This window comes from Eleginops maclovinus, chromosome 19 (genome assembly GCF_036324505.1).
Source record: "Eleginops maclovinus isolate JMC-PN-2008 ecotype Puerto Natales chromosome 19, JC_Emac_rtc_rv5, whole genome shotgun sequence".
Taxonomy (NCBI): Eukaryota; Metazoa; Chordata; class Actinopteri; order Perciformes; family Eleginopidae; genus Eleginops; species Eleginops maclovinus.
Window position 1 is genome coordinate 22,244,503 of NC_086367.1, and position 17,075 is coordinate 22,261,577.

Consider the following 17,075-nt stretch of genomic DNA (forward strand, 5'->3'; position numbering starts at 1 on the left):
TCTTTTACCCCATAATTACATTAGCTTGCAGACATGCACACGTGTGTTTCTGTGGGGTTTAAGGAGAGTGAAACAGCATAATATTAAGAGGAAAGGAGGAAGGGAAGCAGGGAGCGACTGTGTGGAGCTGGCAGGTCGTCTCGTGTTAATCCTGACTGCTGCCGGTCCACCAACACTCCCACTGCGGCCGTCCACCGCCTTGTTCCCTTCACGCACAGTAGGCTGCCACTTAATTAACGTACGTGTGTGTGTGTGTGTGTGTGTGTGTGTGTGTGTGTGTGTGTGTGTGTGTGTGTGTGAGTGTACACGCCCTTTTCCCACGTATTATGATGTTCAGCTGTTCCCAGTGCGGGTATTCAGGGGCTTGTTCAGTTCACCACTGGGGCGTCAGGCCCCTACCTAATTACACGGTGTGTGTGTGTGTGTGTGTGTGTGTGTGTGTGTGTGTGTGTGTGTGTGTGCCCAAGAACATATCTAGTTTCTACTACATGTGTGTGTGTGTGTGTGTGTGTGTGTGTGTGTGTGTGTGTGTGTGTGTGTATGGTACAGTAGGCTGGTTCCTAATTACTGTCTGCTCCTTGTATTCCCTCAGTGCCAATACCTTGCTGCCTCACTGAACCCTTGCTGTGTGTTTGTGTGTGTGTGTGTGTGTGTGTGTGTGTGTGTGTGTGTGTGTGTGTGTGTGTGTGTGTGTGTGTGTGTGTGTGTGTTGGCGGGCGGGCGCATGTGTGTATGTGTGGAAGCGTGCGTGCGTGTGTGTCAATCTACAGACTCATGAGGTTTGAGGTTTCTCTTGTGTCTGAATTTGTCAGAGAACATGATCGTCTTCTCTCTCTCTTTCTAATACACACACACACACACACACACACACACACACACACACACACACACACACACACACACACACACACACTCACCTGCAGTCTAACGTTGGACATGTCTATCTCCTTCTTTAAAGTCCCACACACTCACATACTAGTTCGGAAGTGGACACAAAACAAAATGCCCACATTTTCTTTGTATTGTACATGATAGGCTAAGGGGCAGGATATCTCTAACCTGTTGACCAATCACAACCGCCTTTTTATATATGTATATTTCTGACACTATAGACCGTTATTGAGACTTTTATCAATCATTTGAGGATGACACAATCCCTTACGATCATGTGTCTGTCTCTCTGTCCTCCTCTGTCCCCATTTGTCTTCCTCCATGTTGTCACTCTGTTGCTTCACCTCTTTCTCTCTCCGTCCTCTTTTGTCCTTGACTCCCAACACACACCAGCTGGCACTCAGCCAAGTGTAGAGACAACAGAGATGATAATACACCCAACACACACACACACACACACACACACACACACACACACACACACACACACACACACACACACACACACACACACACACACACACACACACACAGAAATGAAGCTGTGTGTGTAAGAGTCTGAAAGCGACAGCAGACCGGAGTCATAGAGATAGAAAGAGAGCAAAGTAATGAACTTCAGCAAGGAAGTGGTGTGTGTGTGCGTGTGTGTGTGTGTGTGTGTGTGCGTGCGTGTGCGTGTGCGTGTGCGTGTTGATTGAGATATAACAGAACGCCTGAACCAGGTTTCTTAGGGGTGAGTTATTTATATTGATAATCCAGTATTTATATTCTGTATTTAAAACCTCCCTGTTCTTTAATTCATCTAGAAGTAGAATTTGGATAAACAAACAAATCCCTTGCTTTTTAGACACGCAGTCAAAGATAGCTGCTAGTCTATTTTCCACAGTAGCCTAAATAGACAAAGCTAGTCTGGTTTGCAGAAAATTGTACCTCTGTAAAACGTCTCAGCGCTGAACAGTCAAAGTTTCCGTCGGAAGTTAACCTCTGAAATAATCCAGGTTTAGTGGAGCGACCCCGCTGGAGTTAATCAGCCCCAGCATCTCATCTGAGGAGGAGAGAGGCTGAGTGCGTCTCATTAATGTGACGAGCTGTAAACTTTGTAATGTGTAACGGAGAGAGAAGCTCTTTCCCTCAGTCTGCTGCTCGCTCCTTTTCCATATCAGAAAGAGTCTGGATGCAGTCAGAAGACAGTATGAAGATGAAGGACGCATAGTAGTAACCGCATTTTGCTGACGTGTAGTACTGTAATCTGAGAGTGGACAGAAGACTGCACATCTGAATTCATTCATAAAAGAACTGCTTATAGGGAGTCTTTTCGTCGTCAGTTAGGACAGTGGGAGAGGAACTCTTTCTGGAGGGAACACAGGGATTTCAGCCTTTGCAGACCATTTATATTTACATACAAAGGTTTAATTACACTTCAAAAATCACATGTAACTGGTACAGGAATAAAAAAAATGTCCCTTTTGTCCTCTATTTCTTGTAGGGGAATCATTACAGTATTTTGTTGGACACTCCAGGAACTGTTCTCAGTTTTAAGGCCTTGTTTAACTCTTTGCAGATGATTCTATAAGTGTCATTTCATCCCCTTTAAAGTCAAGTTTAGCATAAATGTCTTTGACTTTCATAAAACATAGACGTAAAGTCAGAGCTTGAGAAATGGGAACATGCAACACGCTGCTAATTTCGTCGAAAAATAAAGTCAAGAGTAAAAGTGTTTTTTTCCCACAAAGTAATATAGATGGCTGGCTGATGCGAAGGAGATCTTTTACCCCATAATTACCATGAGCTTGCAGACATGCACACGTGTGTTTCTGTGGTTTAATGAGAGTGAAACAGGATAATATTAAGAGGAAAGGAGGAAGGGAAGCAGGGACTTCTACTACATGCACTAAACAACTACACAACACTCTACAGGATGAGCAAACCCCATAATATAGGGCCCCTTTAAGGCCTTGATGTTTTTGTTTCATGGATACTTGCACGAACACTGAGATTACTAAAGTGTGTACTTGTGGAATTCTTATTTTCACAAACTGAAGTTGTGTTTACAATAACGATATGATTTCCTTAATGTCTAATTGAATGGATTTCATCTTTATGGAACATTTATAAATCTGATCATGGGTTCATTTTTCAGTTCAGATCCATGTCTGCTCGTTATAGTCGTCGTCTTTGCTTCCTGTTTGAAATATTATACAGTAAATACGAAATAACTTGCAATCTTTCCTTTCCTCAATACTTCCTTCCTTCCTCCCTTCCATCAACCCGTCGATGTTTCCTTCCCTCAGTAATCCCTCACTTCCTCCCCTTCTGTCCCACCTTCCCTTACACCCTCCCCCCTTCCTTCTCCCTCTTCATCCCTGAAGTCCTTTGTTAGGTCTTGATAAATTAGGTCTGACATTCTGCCAAAATGGCTGCCCTCTCACGCGCACACGCACACTTACGCGCACACGCACACGCACACTTACTCTCTCCAGTGTTCTTACACCTACTGCTAATTGAATTGGCAATTTGTGTAACAGTACCTATCCCCCTCCCACACACACACACACTCACACACACCCTCACATGTTGTGGCCGGCAGTCTGGAGGTTGTAGTTAACTCCTTTAATCCAACCTTCCAGCGGAGCGAGGGGAGCAGCTAGAGCTCTAAGCCAACACACACACACACACACACACACACACACACACATATATTGCTAGTTTGTTGCCAATTTCATCTTAAACATATTAAACAGAAAATAAATTAACAACAGCACTTAATGGTTGACTTTGAGAGACCGAAGTTAAATTGACTTTTCAAAAGGAAGGTCACACACACACACACACACACACACACACACACACACACACACACACACACACACACACACACACACACACATACACACACGCGCACACACACACGCACACACACGCACACACACACACACACACACACACACACACACACACACACACACACACAATGTTGAATCATTTAAAGTTGTTCTGGTACCTCTCATCTATATGAGTTTCTATTTTTTTGTTCATTTTTTTGTCCTATCGCTGATCCTGTTGCATTTTAACATTTTTAAAACCTTTTTTAATTTCTTGAATATATTTTCCTTTTTTATTTTGCATTCTTTAATTCTTCTTTCAGTCCTTTACTCCCCCCGCTCCGTTTTAATTTTCCATTGTATTGCATTAATATGTATATTCAGTGATGAATATATTAGATCAGGAAGTGTGTGTGTGTGTGTGTGTGTGTGTGTGTGTGTGTGTGTGTGTGTGTGTGTGTGTGTGTGTGTGTGTGTGTGTGTGTGTGTGTGTGTGTGTGTGTGTGTGTGTGTGTGTGTGTGTGTGTGAGAGAGAGAGAGCATTGGACTCCAGCTGGATCAGGTAGCAGGCAGACAAACAACAACACACACACACACACTGACGGCTAAGCGCTCAGAGCGTTGCTAGAGGGGCTAGCTGAAACCCACACACACACACACACACACACACACACACACGATTTGGTTACTTGCAGCGAGGCAAAACAATCTTATCTTTTCATCCCCTCTAACTTTTAGTTAATTCCTCTTCATCGTTCTTCTTCATTTACTCTTCCATTTCCTTTCATCATAATCCTGAATTGTGTTGTATAGGTTTCAGTGCATGTCAATGGTCTGCAAACACTAAAATCCCAAAATTCCGACACATCATAACATCACTACACTCGCTCCAACACATTGTACGTGAGAGGCTAAGGGGGCGGGACATCTCGAAGCAGGTTGACCAATCACAACAGAGCCGGCCAGCTAACCAATCAGAGCAGACTGGGCTCTGGTTTCAGACAGAGGGTGAAAAGAGGTGCTGCAGCACAGGCAGTAGGAGAGCTTTTTGAACATTAAAGCATTAAAGAGGCACAAAATCTAAATATGGAGCTGGAAAAGAGCAGCAAAGGGCCCCTCTTAACAACCAAAGGGCCGCTGGTGTTGTTTGATGGATTAACTTTAGCCCAAATCAATGTGAACGGATTACGTTTTTGATCCTGTTTTCCTTCCTTTCACATAAAAACAAAGTGTTTGAGCCTGCATGATTCACTCTCGATTATCCGACTTAAAACATTTATTTTTCTACAATTAAGTCCCCCTGAGATGCTGCTTCTCAATCCTTCCTCCCTGAGCTCCGTAACCCCCTCCTGTCTCCCCCTCTCCTCACCCCCTTCCTTTTAAAAAAAAAAAAAGGCTCTCGTTCACAAGAGCATTTCATTACATCATTAATTGAGCCTAATTCAGCTACATTACCCCCCCAAAAGAGGACAGTGGGGGTGTGTTTGAGTGTGTGTTTAAATTCAGTGTAATGAGGTCTGCAGGGAGATGAGGACGGAGGTTGTGAGGAGAGGAGAAAATTACCTCAGGGCAGAAAAATCTCTCTTTTAGTGAGCTTTAATGCCCCTCCGTCTGCCTGTCTCTGTCTGGAGCTGTCTCACTGTCTCTCTGTCTCTCTGTCTGAAGCTGTCTCACTGTCTTTCTCCAACTCTGACTCTGTTTCTGGCTCTGAATCTCTTGTGTTTCTCATGTCACTTTGTTATTCTGTCTTTGTTATTTGTCTCGAGGCAAGGAAATTGTATTTAAGAACATATTTTCATGCATGTTTTCTTTCAAAATGAAGATGGAACGAGTAACATTTATAACTGGCTAATTCAAAATAATACAAGAAAAGGCATCGAGGCAAACAGGAGACGAGGTCCCAGTTACCCCGTACCTAAATATATATTACGAAATAACATACGTCCTCATGAACCTTGTTCATTTGTTTGTTTGCGTCCCTTTTTTCCTGTTGATTTTGTCTCGAGGCAAGGGAGTTGTTTTTAGAAGAACACAATGAACTTAATGTTCTTATTCACATTACATTTATGGATCTCTCTCTTAATCAAATCAGGTTCAAGTTATTCATCATCCGATAGTTGTGAAGACATTTCACTCAAGACCTCAAATGTCATCCTCCTCTTGGAGATGGATTAAGGGTCAGAGGGTCTCCAAAGTCAGGAGGGTTCATCCCCTGGAAACCGTGAGTTGTGTAATGACAATCAATTAAATGACCGTTTAGATATTTCAAAGTATTGGACCGACCAAAACCTCAATAAAAATACGAGAAACGTTTCTCCAAATGATTAGTTTTTGCTATTCTTTATTCATATAGCACACAAATACACTTCTTTAAATCTAATTCAAATCCTTAAGACGTCATTTTGATTACGTTTTTTTATTTGCATTTAATTTCAGCATGAGATAATCTAGCACAGCTCGTAGGCCCAGTTGCGTTGGGCCATCTTCACTCCTCTGTTGAAGATCTGAGGCGTCCACGGGCCAACTTTGGGCCTCTCCTTGCAGAGCTGCTGGGCGTGAGCTAACAGCAGAGCGTCGTTCTCCTCCTCCATGGCTCTGACTCGCTCCCTAATCTCCTGCAGCTCCCTCAGTTTTAGCTTCAGGTCGTCACGTAGAGGACCTGCCGTGTCCTTTCCCGCCGTGAAAAAGTCGTCTTGGCCCGCCCTGCTCTGGTTAGCCTTCAGCTTTCCGAAAAGCTCCTCGACATCTCGGCGGAGAAGGGAGTTCTGAAATCTCAGTTTGTTTTTTTCAGATTTGATTCTCAGAAACTCTCCGTTCAAAATGTTTTTCCGTTCGATCTGTTTCTGGAAAAAGTCAATGTCCTTCAGGAGGACTTTTTGCTGTTCGGATTGGGCTTCAACCCCCGCTTTCAGGGCGTTATACGTGTCGTGGAACGGTTTGTTTCTCTGGTATTGCGCCTTCAGGTATACAATTTGAATCTTGAGTTCGCAGTTCTGTTTCTTTATGGCATTTCTCTCCGCTCTTAACGGGAAGGATTCGTTTCTCATCCTTCTGTCCTCGCTAATCTTGCGGAGATATCCTGAGCCTCTCGTTCCAGAGCGCTGTTTCTCTGAGTCCAGATGTTTTTCTCCTCTCTCAGTTGGTCACCTTTTCTCTAAGTCTATCCTGTCTGGTGACTTTCTCACGCAGTTTGCGCACATTGCCGTTGAGCTCTTTCTTTATATCCGTCATGGATTTGATCTCAACTTTTGCCAATTTTAGTTGACTTTCCATGTCGTCGTAGCTCTGGCACTTTTCGGCTAGCTGAAAGATTTCCTGACGCATGCTGTCGTTTATTTTCTCAAGGTTTTCTTTCTCAGCTTGTGCAGCCTTCAGTTTTTCTCTCAAAATTGCCGGATCTTTTGATTTCTCGCGTAAATCTTGCAGCACATACTGAAGGTGACCGTTGACTTCAGTCAATCCCCTTCTCTGATCTCTCGTTGAGTCATATGTGGTCTCCAAGTCTTCGTTGTGAGATATCTCATCGTTGGCTTGATCAATCTGGGAATTTAAGACGCGATTGCTTCCCCTGATCACTCGCGGTTGCTCACTCACTGACTCAACCTCGCTCTGCAGACTTGTCGGTCCCCGTAATTCTATGCATTCCTCATCGGGCAGCCGGGTGTGGTAGCCCATGCACACCCAAGGAAAGACAGAACTTCTCCAAAACATTTTGTGCTTGCAGTAGCAAGCAGCAATTTGGATTATGAACGTGGAAGAGACGTGTTTAGCCCTAAATGCTAACCCAACTGAGAGCTGTCCGTCTGATGCGATGCGTCAAAACAAACTGAGTCGTATCGAGTGAACGAGAACCCTTCCTAAAGTCACCTTGGCTTTGAACTGCCGATGATGTCATCACATTCTAACGCGGTGATGTCATCGTGACATCGTATTCTAGAACCATTCTTAGCTCCGCCTAGGATTTTGAGGCTCGGAATGCGTTGTCATAGCAACATCAAACACTGCCACTGACACAATCGACAGGTGGTCTTAATAAAGGGATATTCCACTGAAAAACACAGGGAGGCGCAAGAACGAAAGTAAATTACACAAAACAAATCCTAGATTATTCAGCTATGACTCTGAACTGATTAAGGTTTTCTGTAACTGCCCAAGTTTGATCCAATTTTCTGCTCAATTAACCAGTCTTTAAACAAGCCTATACCCGGTTCCCGTGAGTGTTGACTTCCTGTCTGTCTTATTCTGTTGTTCCCGTTAGTGTTGACTTCCTGTCTGTCTTCTTCTGTTGTTCCTGTTAGTGTTGACTTCCTGTCTGTCTTCTTCTGTTGTTCCTGTTAGTGTTGACTTCCTGTCTGTCTTCTTCTGTTGATTCCTCTAACGTTTTACTTCACCCCTACTTTAGCCACCTTGAATCCAACGTTTTGTTATCTACATCTGAAATTGAGCGGACTTCTTTCTGCGTAGGGATATGACTGCACTTATTCCCTACACCGTAGCAACGGTCTGCTTTCAAGAGCGGTATATGTCTAAATCGACCAATAACAACCGAGTATTCAACTCAGCCTTGTAACAAGAAATAATAATTATCTTTCTGTATGTCTATCACACTTTCTGGCTTTGTTTTTTTTGTTGAGAGAGAGAGACAGTTTAACCTGAGGGCAGATTCCTCCTCTCTTTCTCTCTCTGGCTGGAGAAGGTTTTGCCCTCAGGAAGAATTTTTTAGAAAGCTATAAAACATTACTTTTTCTCTGTCACTCTCTGGAGAAGTAAAGTGATGGATAGATAGATGAGCATAATAAAGGGGTAGTAAAAAGAAAGTGAGACTAAATAAGAGATTTGTTTTGTATCCTTGCCTTCAGACTTTTACTGGATTAATTTGGTCAAGCTTTTAAACTATTCAAGCATATTAGCTGCTAATTTATGTGGTAAAAAATAGATTCAAAATGATCTTTAAAGCTGCAAGAAATTATATTCCTTTCTTGGAGTAGAATAACTGTCTATAAAATAATTTTGAAACAAAGTTCTGCTGGATTGCTACCTCATTAGCACGATGCTAATGGTTCCATTTGATATCAATGAGAAGGGCTAATGATGCTAACCTGTTGCACTGTTCAAAAATGTTTTGCCGAGCTGAACTCACTGGTTCCTCTTGTCTTGTGCCATGTGTGTTCGTCACGCTAGGCTGTATAAACGTTAGTGTGTGTGTGTGTGTGTGTGTATGTATGTGTGTGTGTGTGTGTGTAGCTTTGCTCGTATCAATGTGTCTGAGTCTCACCGGTCTTCTTCTGTCCTGTCCTGTGCTTTCTCTCTCCTTGTGTGTGTGTGTGTGTGTGTGTGTGTGTGTGTGTGTGTGTGTGTGTGTGTGTGTTTGCGTGTGTGTGTTTGTGTGTGTGTGTGTGTGTGTTTGCGTGTGTGTGTGTGTGTGTGTGTGTGTGTGTTTAGCTATAGGTAACCAGCGAAGGAGGAGTCCCACCTCCGTCGCCTCGGACATCTTCGAACCTCACCTGGGCAGCCACATATTACAGGTAGGAGCTGTTCCCGGTTCAAAATTGCTTCATCTGAACTCATCTTCGGTTTGGAGTATCATGCTGGACACACACCAGTAATCTTTGGAGTAATTGTTTGCCCTCTGGTCTTGATAAATGGTTTCCAGTGGATTTGTGCTCATGCTTCTCTCAGTGTGATGTAGAAAACACAGTCTATACTGAACACACACACACACACACACACACACACACACACACACACACACACACACACACACACACACACACACACACACACTACTCTTTAGACAGTTTTATTTAAAGCGTTTGATAATGAGAAACACTGCTCTACAGACTTGTTGTTTTACTGGGAAAAAGTTCAGGGATTTGGTTCACAGGTGTTTTCTTGATTTGATTCCTTTTCACATCGCAGGAATAAGATAAACAAACTGTGCTTAGAGATATGTCAACATGGTCAAGAAAAGTAGGGTGGCCATTTGGTTGTAATGATGAACAAAGCAGAGGAAATGCATGTAAAATCTCTTTTAGGCTCACATATAATACGATACTTGTCAGATCAGGTCTGAAATGTGTCTTGCATCACAGCAGCTCCATTTGCAACATCAACAAGGTGGCATATTCAAAACAACAACACAGATATTTAACAATCGCTGAAGGCAATATAATACAAATATAGTAGACTCTTTAATGTTCATTCGACCTGGGATTAAGTCGGTATATCATTTTAGGATTGGCTGTTGCACAAAAGGCTTCAGTCTAACTTAATCTACTCAAAGGACCCTGTATGAGAAACACAGTAAACACTAATCATGTAAACATCCCCACGGTTAACATGGATGTTCTGTGTCTGTCATACATCTGTTTTAAAGTGTCTAACGAGCATCACAGTCTCATTAGAACTATCAAGGTTATTCCTGATTTCTGAATCTCTAGAATATTTTAGTCCAAATGTTGTATCAGAATGGGGATGTTACACCATGTTATCTGAGTCTTTTCATCTGATTGCCTTTGAGCTTCTTCAGGAGCTAAATTAGCCCTCCTAATGTACCTTTACATTATTAGCTCAGTGATTCCTCATAATTCCCCCTCAGATTCCTCACCACAGCCAGCTTCAATTATCCCTCAACATCCAGCTGCTGCCGCGGCTAAGCTGAATTATTAAATGGAATTATGAAAGTATGATAATGACTGGGTTATCGCTGTTCGCTCCCTCAGGTTTCTGTGTGTGTGTGTGTGTGTGTGTGTGTGTGTCTTGTAGTTTTAATCCCTAACATGCTCCACTCCTTATCTGTTTAACATACAGCCCAAAGGCTGAGCTTTTAACATCACAACCGGGCTGACGCGATACCACAGCTGATAGAGGCTTGTAATCTGTGTGGTGCGTGCGTGCGTGCGTGCGTGCGTGCGTGCTGTGCTATACAGTATGCTCTATTGGAAGCGTTCACCCATTCTATATATGATGTTGTAAGCCTCCAAAAGTGTTGTTCTTTTCCTTTGTTGGTGCATTTTTAAATCTAACATGTGCTTGTGTGTGTGTGTGTGTGTGTGTGTGTGTGTGTGTGTGTGTGTGTGTGTGTGTATCTGCTGAATCTGTTGAAGTAACACCTGATTATTATTGTTATAATCTGGTTGACACCAGGGAGCCTTACCCGTGTTAAAACCCACACTTTTCTAATCTTCTTGCAGCTCTTTTTATCCCTTAATCAAATTCCTGACAGATATGAAGAATTTATTACAAACGGTGACACTGATTTATCTTCCATGTTACTTTTGGCCAGTTGTGGAGGAAAGAGACCTCATCTAAATTTGTACAAAGTAGGAAGTATTAGCTTTGTTGACTAGGCAGCAGAAATGACATTATGATGCACGTTTCACCGGCCCAGGGTCCAGAGCTCAGTGTTTTTTTAAACCATATTTCCAGCTTTAATTCCTCCAATCTTAGCTTCCTCTGTTGAACAGGAACATGTGTTGTTGGCTTTATTGGACAATAGTTTTTGATGCATGTTGCAGCTTGTATATACCACTAGGTAATGACTTTGGCATTGACCTTTTCCTGCTGTTAATTGTTGAAGAAGTGCTTGTCTTATCCATTGTGTGATGCATGTTGCACCTGCTGCAGTGTTCAAAGGTCAGGAGTGCCTTAGGAAGCACATTTTAGTCCACATGTCCACATTTATTTCTAGACCACTCAACTTTCCGTTTAGAACAGAGACAGGTCCGTCTGGCTGTTCCTTTTTTGGACAATAACTCATAATGCATTTATGTGTTCATCTCTTTAATGTTGTATGCCCCACTAGGGCATGACCTTCACTGCTCTTAATTGTTAAAGAGTGCTCATCTGATTTAGTTTTGAGGCATGTTGCACCTGCCACAGTGTCCCAAGTAAGTAATATTGTGGATAGCACACTTTAGTCCACGTTTACACATTTATTTCTCACAATCCCGACTTTATTTTAGCACAGAGACTTTTATGTTTAGTCTCAGAACGCAGGGACGTGTCTCGTAGTATATCGGAGCACGTGTACAAGCGAAGTTAAAAGAAACTAGTCTGAAATGAGTGAACGCTGTCACACTTGCAGCCAGAGGGAGCTGTTCCCGAAACGCTGCACCTCCCTCTGTAAGTATCAGTAGAAGAAATTAAAAATAGAGATCCAGATGAGGAGGAGGAGGAGGAGGAGGAGGAGGAGGAGGAGTGTGTTGCATCAGCGTGCAGCCCCATCCATCACAGGTCCTTGTAGTTGCGTTTGCTCTTTATCCGTCCCGCTTTAATCCCGCAGACAGCCACGGCAGAGAGCGAGCGTGTCGCCGTGACAACCGCCTCTCCTCTTCCGCCGCTCTGCTCATCACGTTGTCATGTGTGAGTGTTAACACCGGGCCCCGACAGGCAGGAGCAGCCGAGCCGCCGCACATCCGCTCACGCTGCGCTGAGCAATGGATGCCGCCGCGCGCTGTGTGTGTGTGTGTTTGAGTGTGTGTTAACACCGTGTTCTGATCCGGCAGCTCGAGACACCAGACATCCCATAATACCTTGTTATAATCCCTGGAGAGTCGCTATGACAACCATACGAGGCAGATCCCGCGGCAGATTGAGGCGGCTCTGAGATTGGAAGTGACACGAACAATGTGGGCCTCCCTTCACCTGGAAGAGGGAAAGTGTGTGTGTGTGTGTGTGTGTGTGTGTGTGTGTGTGTGTGTGTGTGTGTGTGTGTGAGAGAGAGAGTGTTATGCTTTGTTTTACAATGAATTTTACAATAACAGACTGCTCTTAAAGATTAACAATAACTAGATTCTGTTTGAATTATTCTCACCTGCAGAACTGATTTGCTAAATAATCAGCAAACAACATTTATTTCTGACAGTCCTTTTTTTCTTTTCTGAACTGAACCGAGGGTTTTTGACTCATAACTGGGTAAATAGACCCTTTATTTTTGCCCAATTTCATTGCAAATGAACCTCAGTAAACTTGTTTGGTGTTTGTATTGATTAACTTAAGAAGGGCCAATGCACACAAAAGATACAATCATAACTGCTTGTTTTCATCTGCAGTCCCTGGGAGGTTAAAAGCATTAAAATAAGACACACAAGAGCACAGAAAACAAATGCATGAGTAAAACTAAAACACATTTGAAGCATATAATACATGTTGCACTGGCCACAGCGACCAAGGTCAGTATTACAGAACAGAAGTTAGTCTTTTTTGGCTCATATCTGGATAAATAGACCCTTTTTCATAGCAGAATAGCCTCGAAAATGAAGCTCTACAAACGTGTTTTGTATTTATTTATTTGAGAAGGGACAATGCATATTCATTATAGAATCATAGAGGCTAACTTGGACATGTTAATTCAAATCTTAAACGCACACGAATGCACAAACATAAGATAAAGACAGTTTATTGTCTACTCTCTACTGCTGCTTGATTTCTATTTCTATTTTAAGAGGTTTATAGTTGAGAATTTCTACTCTTTTCATTTCTAATTTTGTTCAATGCCTTGTTTTTTTTATGCCGCTGCAACGGAAAAATGTCTCCATTTGGGATCAATAAATGACATGCTATCTGATTATCTTATCTAAAAGGCACAGACAATTAGATATATCTCCTTGTGGACAAACACGATGCTTTTAATATACATTTTTCACAATAAAAGCATCACATCTGATCACGCTTGGGAAGCTTTTAATGTGAAGAAGCTGCAGCAGGAAAGTAAAAAATGTAAACTAAATCAAAACATGCAATCCGTCTAAATATTCTACATATTTTTCTAAATCCTGATCTCATTTTTATTTGTTAAGTTCTATGGAATCATTTTATTTATAAAGCGGAAGTCCACAGCTTTTTTAAAGGATTAATGATGGGACAAGGTCACAGTAAAAAGACTGAATTAATCTAAATAAGTCATTATTTTTGTAGTTTTACACGCACGAACTGGTGTATCAAACAGCCAAAATAATCTCATTTATTTTTAGTAATTTATAGATTTTTTTATTAGAAACAAACAGGAAGTTAGTAAGCTCCTCTCTGCAGCAATATGTCATTTATTTGCATGATTTGATCTGTGTGTGTGTGTGTGTGTCAGCGTAGCTCCCCCTACGTACATATATCACTCCGATGTGTTTCTACACGGTTGTGAGTGTGTGTTTGTCGGTGTGTGTGTGTGTGTGCTTAGCCTTTTCAGCGGAGAAGGAAGGCCGACGTGTTGGCGGCAAATTGGCCTCATTAATCTCCCGCTTAATTGATTGTGAGAAGTTTGAGGATGACATTTTAAGAAAGCGTGGCGGACGGGGCGCGGCGTGATTGATTTGGCGAAAACGCAGCGCTAATGAATGCCAGCCAGTCACTTAGGTGGTAGAGACCAGACACTAATTTCAGAGAGATTAGGCCAGAGAGGTTGATAACGCTTAATGAAGAGAGGGAGAGGGAGAAGTCATTAAACAGGATGTAAAGCTCTATGCGTGCTCTCTGGCAGGTGTGTGTGTGTGTGTTATTACTTGTACATATAGATGTGGGCAAGAAAGGGAAGCAGTGACGCTTTATCAAGCAGAAAATATACGTTTTGACGGCAAATCATTTCTAAACTGAGGTTCAATAGTTAGTTCAGTATCTAATCGGATCATTTCAACTCCCTGACTTATTTATTAAGCTGAGCTAGCCGCCACTATTGTTACACTCAAGACATTTATATCACTGGAACGTATCACTAGATGTTTAAGGAAAACTTTAGGGTTTCTATGAGTAATGGTCACAATATACTCATAAAAAAATGTCTTATATTGGAATCCAATGGGGCGAGGTATATGAGCTAAGCTAGCAGTTTCCCCCTGCTTTCAGTCTTTGTGCTAAGCTAGGCTAACCACATCATGGACCTGATTTGAACGCACAGCAATAAAGTCAAAAATGTGTTCACCGGACCCTAGAGAGGACAGATTTAAAAGGCTCTTCTACAAAAGTAACTTTATTTTCCTTCCGCTTAAACAACTACTACAGTGTCAAAGACAGAAAAACAGAAGTGCAGGTTGTCTTTTTTAAATCCCTCCACCCCCACCCCCCCCCCAGAATAAGGCAACATTAATAGTACAATAACATTTGGAGTGATAGACAAACAAATGGTTGGAATCAAAAAAACAAATCAAATCAAAACGTAAAAAGGTCGAGATAAATGTCAGTCCAGCAGTGGCTCAGTCAGTAGGGGCTTGGATTGGGAATCGTAGGGTCGACGGTTCAAGTCCCCGAACAGACTTGATATATGGAAAGTGGACTGCTACTTGGAGAGGTCCCAGTTCACCTCCTAGGCCCTGCTGTGGTGCCCTTGAGCAAGGCACCGGACACCTCCAATCCCCCCTCCCCATTGCTCCCCGGGCGCTGCACAACAGCTGTCCACTGCTCCTAGTACTAGGATGGGTTAAATGCAGAGGACCAATTTCACTGTGTGTGCTCTGCTGTGTGCATGTATGTGACTGATAAAGAGGGTTTCATCCTCCGATTCTAGTCGTGGTTGACTGTAGAAAATCTGTTTTCTAATTCAGTTTATTATTATTTTGTATAAATATCAGGTAGGGAAGAGTACACAGCTTCAAACTTTCCATGTAAGGTAAAAATGGTTGCCATGTTCTATAAAATGTACAAGTGGAGTCACTCAAAATACACGTTCTCTCACCCAATGGACATGAGAGGGAGACGCCTCCAGCTTCCACCTCCATAAGTATTAGTCGCCTATAGTGAGAGAAGCAAAAGCCACAGTGTTTGAATAATGTCTGGGGAGGACAACGTCATCCGGGACGACTCCAAAAATTGCAGTAAGAGAAGAAGTATCAAATATAGACGTCCAATAATTATGAAGATTTGGAGATGTCTAGAAACTTCTAAACTTTTTGACACAAAATGTTTTCTTTTTGGCGCCTACTTAAAGATTGTTCATTTCTTCCTGGATTGACCTTTATTTGTATTCGTTGATTTGATTTGTAGTATTTGGATTGTCTATGTTGTACTTTTACTTTAATCTACACACTTTATTTTACCTGGGAGAGGGATCCCTCCTGTGTTGCTCCTTTGATCATTGTGGAGTTTCTTTGGGAGATATACAGAGGGTGTCATACGCTTTGGGCTCTATCACTCCTAATTGATTGATTGATTGATTTGTTTACAGAAAAATCCAGCTGATTGGAAGTATTTAACCGAAAATATGAACTTTAGGATCATATTTCTTTGACTGGGTTAAGAAAAATAACGGTCCAAACTGCTCATTCAAGTTGGAAAAGGACAGGAAAAGTAAAGAGAAGTTTAGTGTTGCTGAGTGTTCTGGTGTGTTTGTGGACTTTAAAGAGCAGATTGATGTTTCTAAAGACACCATGTGGCGTTTGAAGATGAAGAGGCAGCGGCGGACAGACGGACACTAATGACACAGAGGGGTGGAGGGCTGCGATAAAGTAAACTGTGCATGTGTAGGGCCAAAAAGTGTGACAATTAGGTAGTGATTGATGAAGGAAAAAGAGACACTGTGTGTGTGTGTGTGTGTGTGTGTGTGTGTGTGTGTGTGTGTGTGTGTGTGTGTGTGTGTGTGTGTGTGTGTGTGTGTGTGTGTGTGTGTGTGTGTGTGTGTGTGTGTGTGTGTGTGTGTGTGTGTGTGTGTTTACGCTTTAATAATGTCAGAAAGTGTCCTGAGTGAAGGAAACAAAGAGGAAGAAAGTGTGTGTGATTATCTCTGTGCAAGTGTGTTTATAACAGCCTGGCAGAGCACCTGGCATGATGAGTGTCTGGGGGGAGGAGTGCCACACCTGTTAAAACAACTACACACACACACAGACACACACACACACACACACACACACACACACACACACACACACAGCTTGTTGTTTTGTCATTCTCTCTGTGTGAGAATCAAACCAGTGGGGAGAGAGACAAGTATTAAGAGGAGATAAAGGCAATATTTAAAGTTACTGAAGCTAAATAAATGTACTACAGTAAAAGTATGTACTATCCACTTGAATTAAATGAGTATTCACTACACACACACACACACACACACACACACACACACACACACACACTCTTGCAAAATTTACCAAAAAAAGAAAAGAAATCATGACACAGAAAGTACTAATTGACCTTGTTTACAGTTCCAAGTGTCAGATTAAAATAACTTCACAAACACACACTCACACACACACACACACACACACACACACACACACACACACACACACACACACACACACACACACACACACACACACACACACACACACACACACACACACACACTCGCATTTCCAGAGTGATGGCAGCTGACGTACCCTGCCCTGCTTTAATGGACGGTTTATGGTAAGTAAGTCCACTGTTGTTCAGAGCCTGTCA

The 17,075-nt window shown here is 42.4% G+C and overlaps 1 protein-coding gene across 1 annotated transcript in view; it reads left to right on the forward strand.

Moving 5' to 3' along the window:
- Positions 1-17,075, forward strand: part of LOC134882005 (neuronal PAS domain-containing protein 3) — a 252,374-nt gene that overhangs the window by 131,504 nt on the left and 103,795 nt on the right. Inside the window, exon 4 of the mRNA XM_063909647.1 lies at positions 9,156-9,238. Coding sequence (XP_063765717.1) covers positions 9,156-9,238 — 83 coding nt within the window. The remainder of the gene's footprint in view (positions 1-9,155; positions 9,239-17,075) is intronic.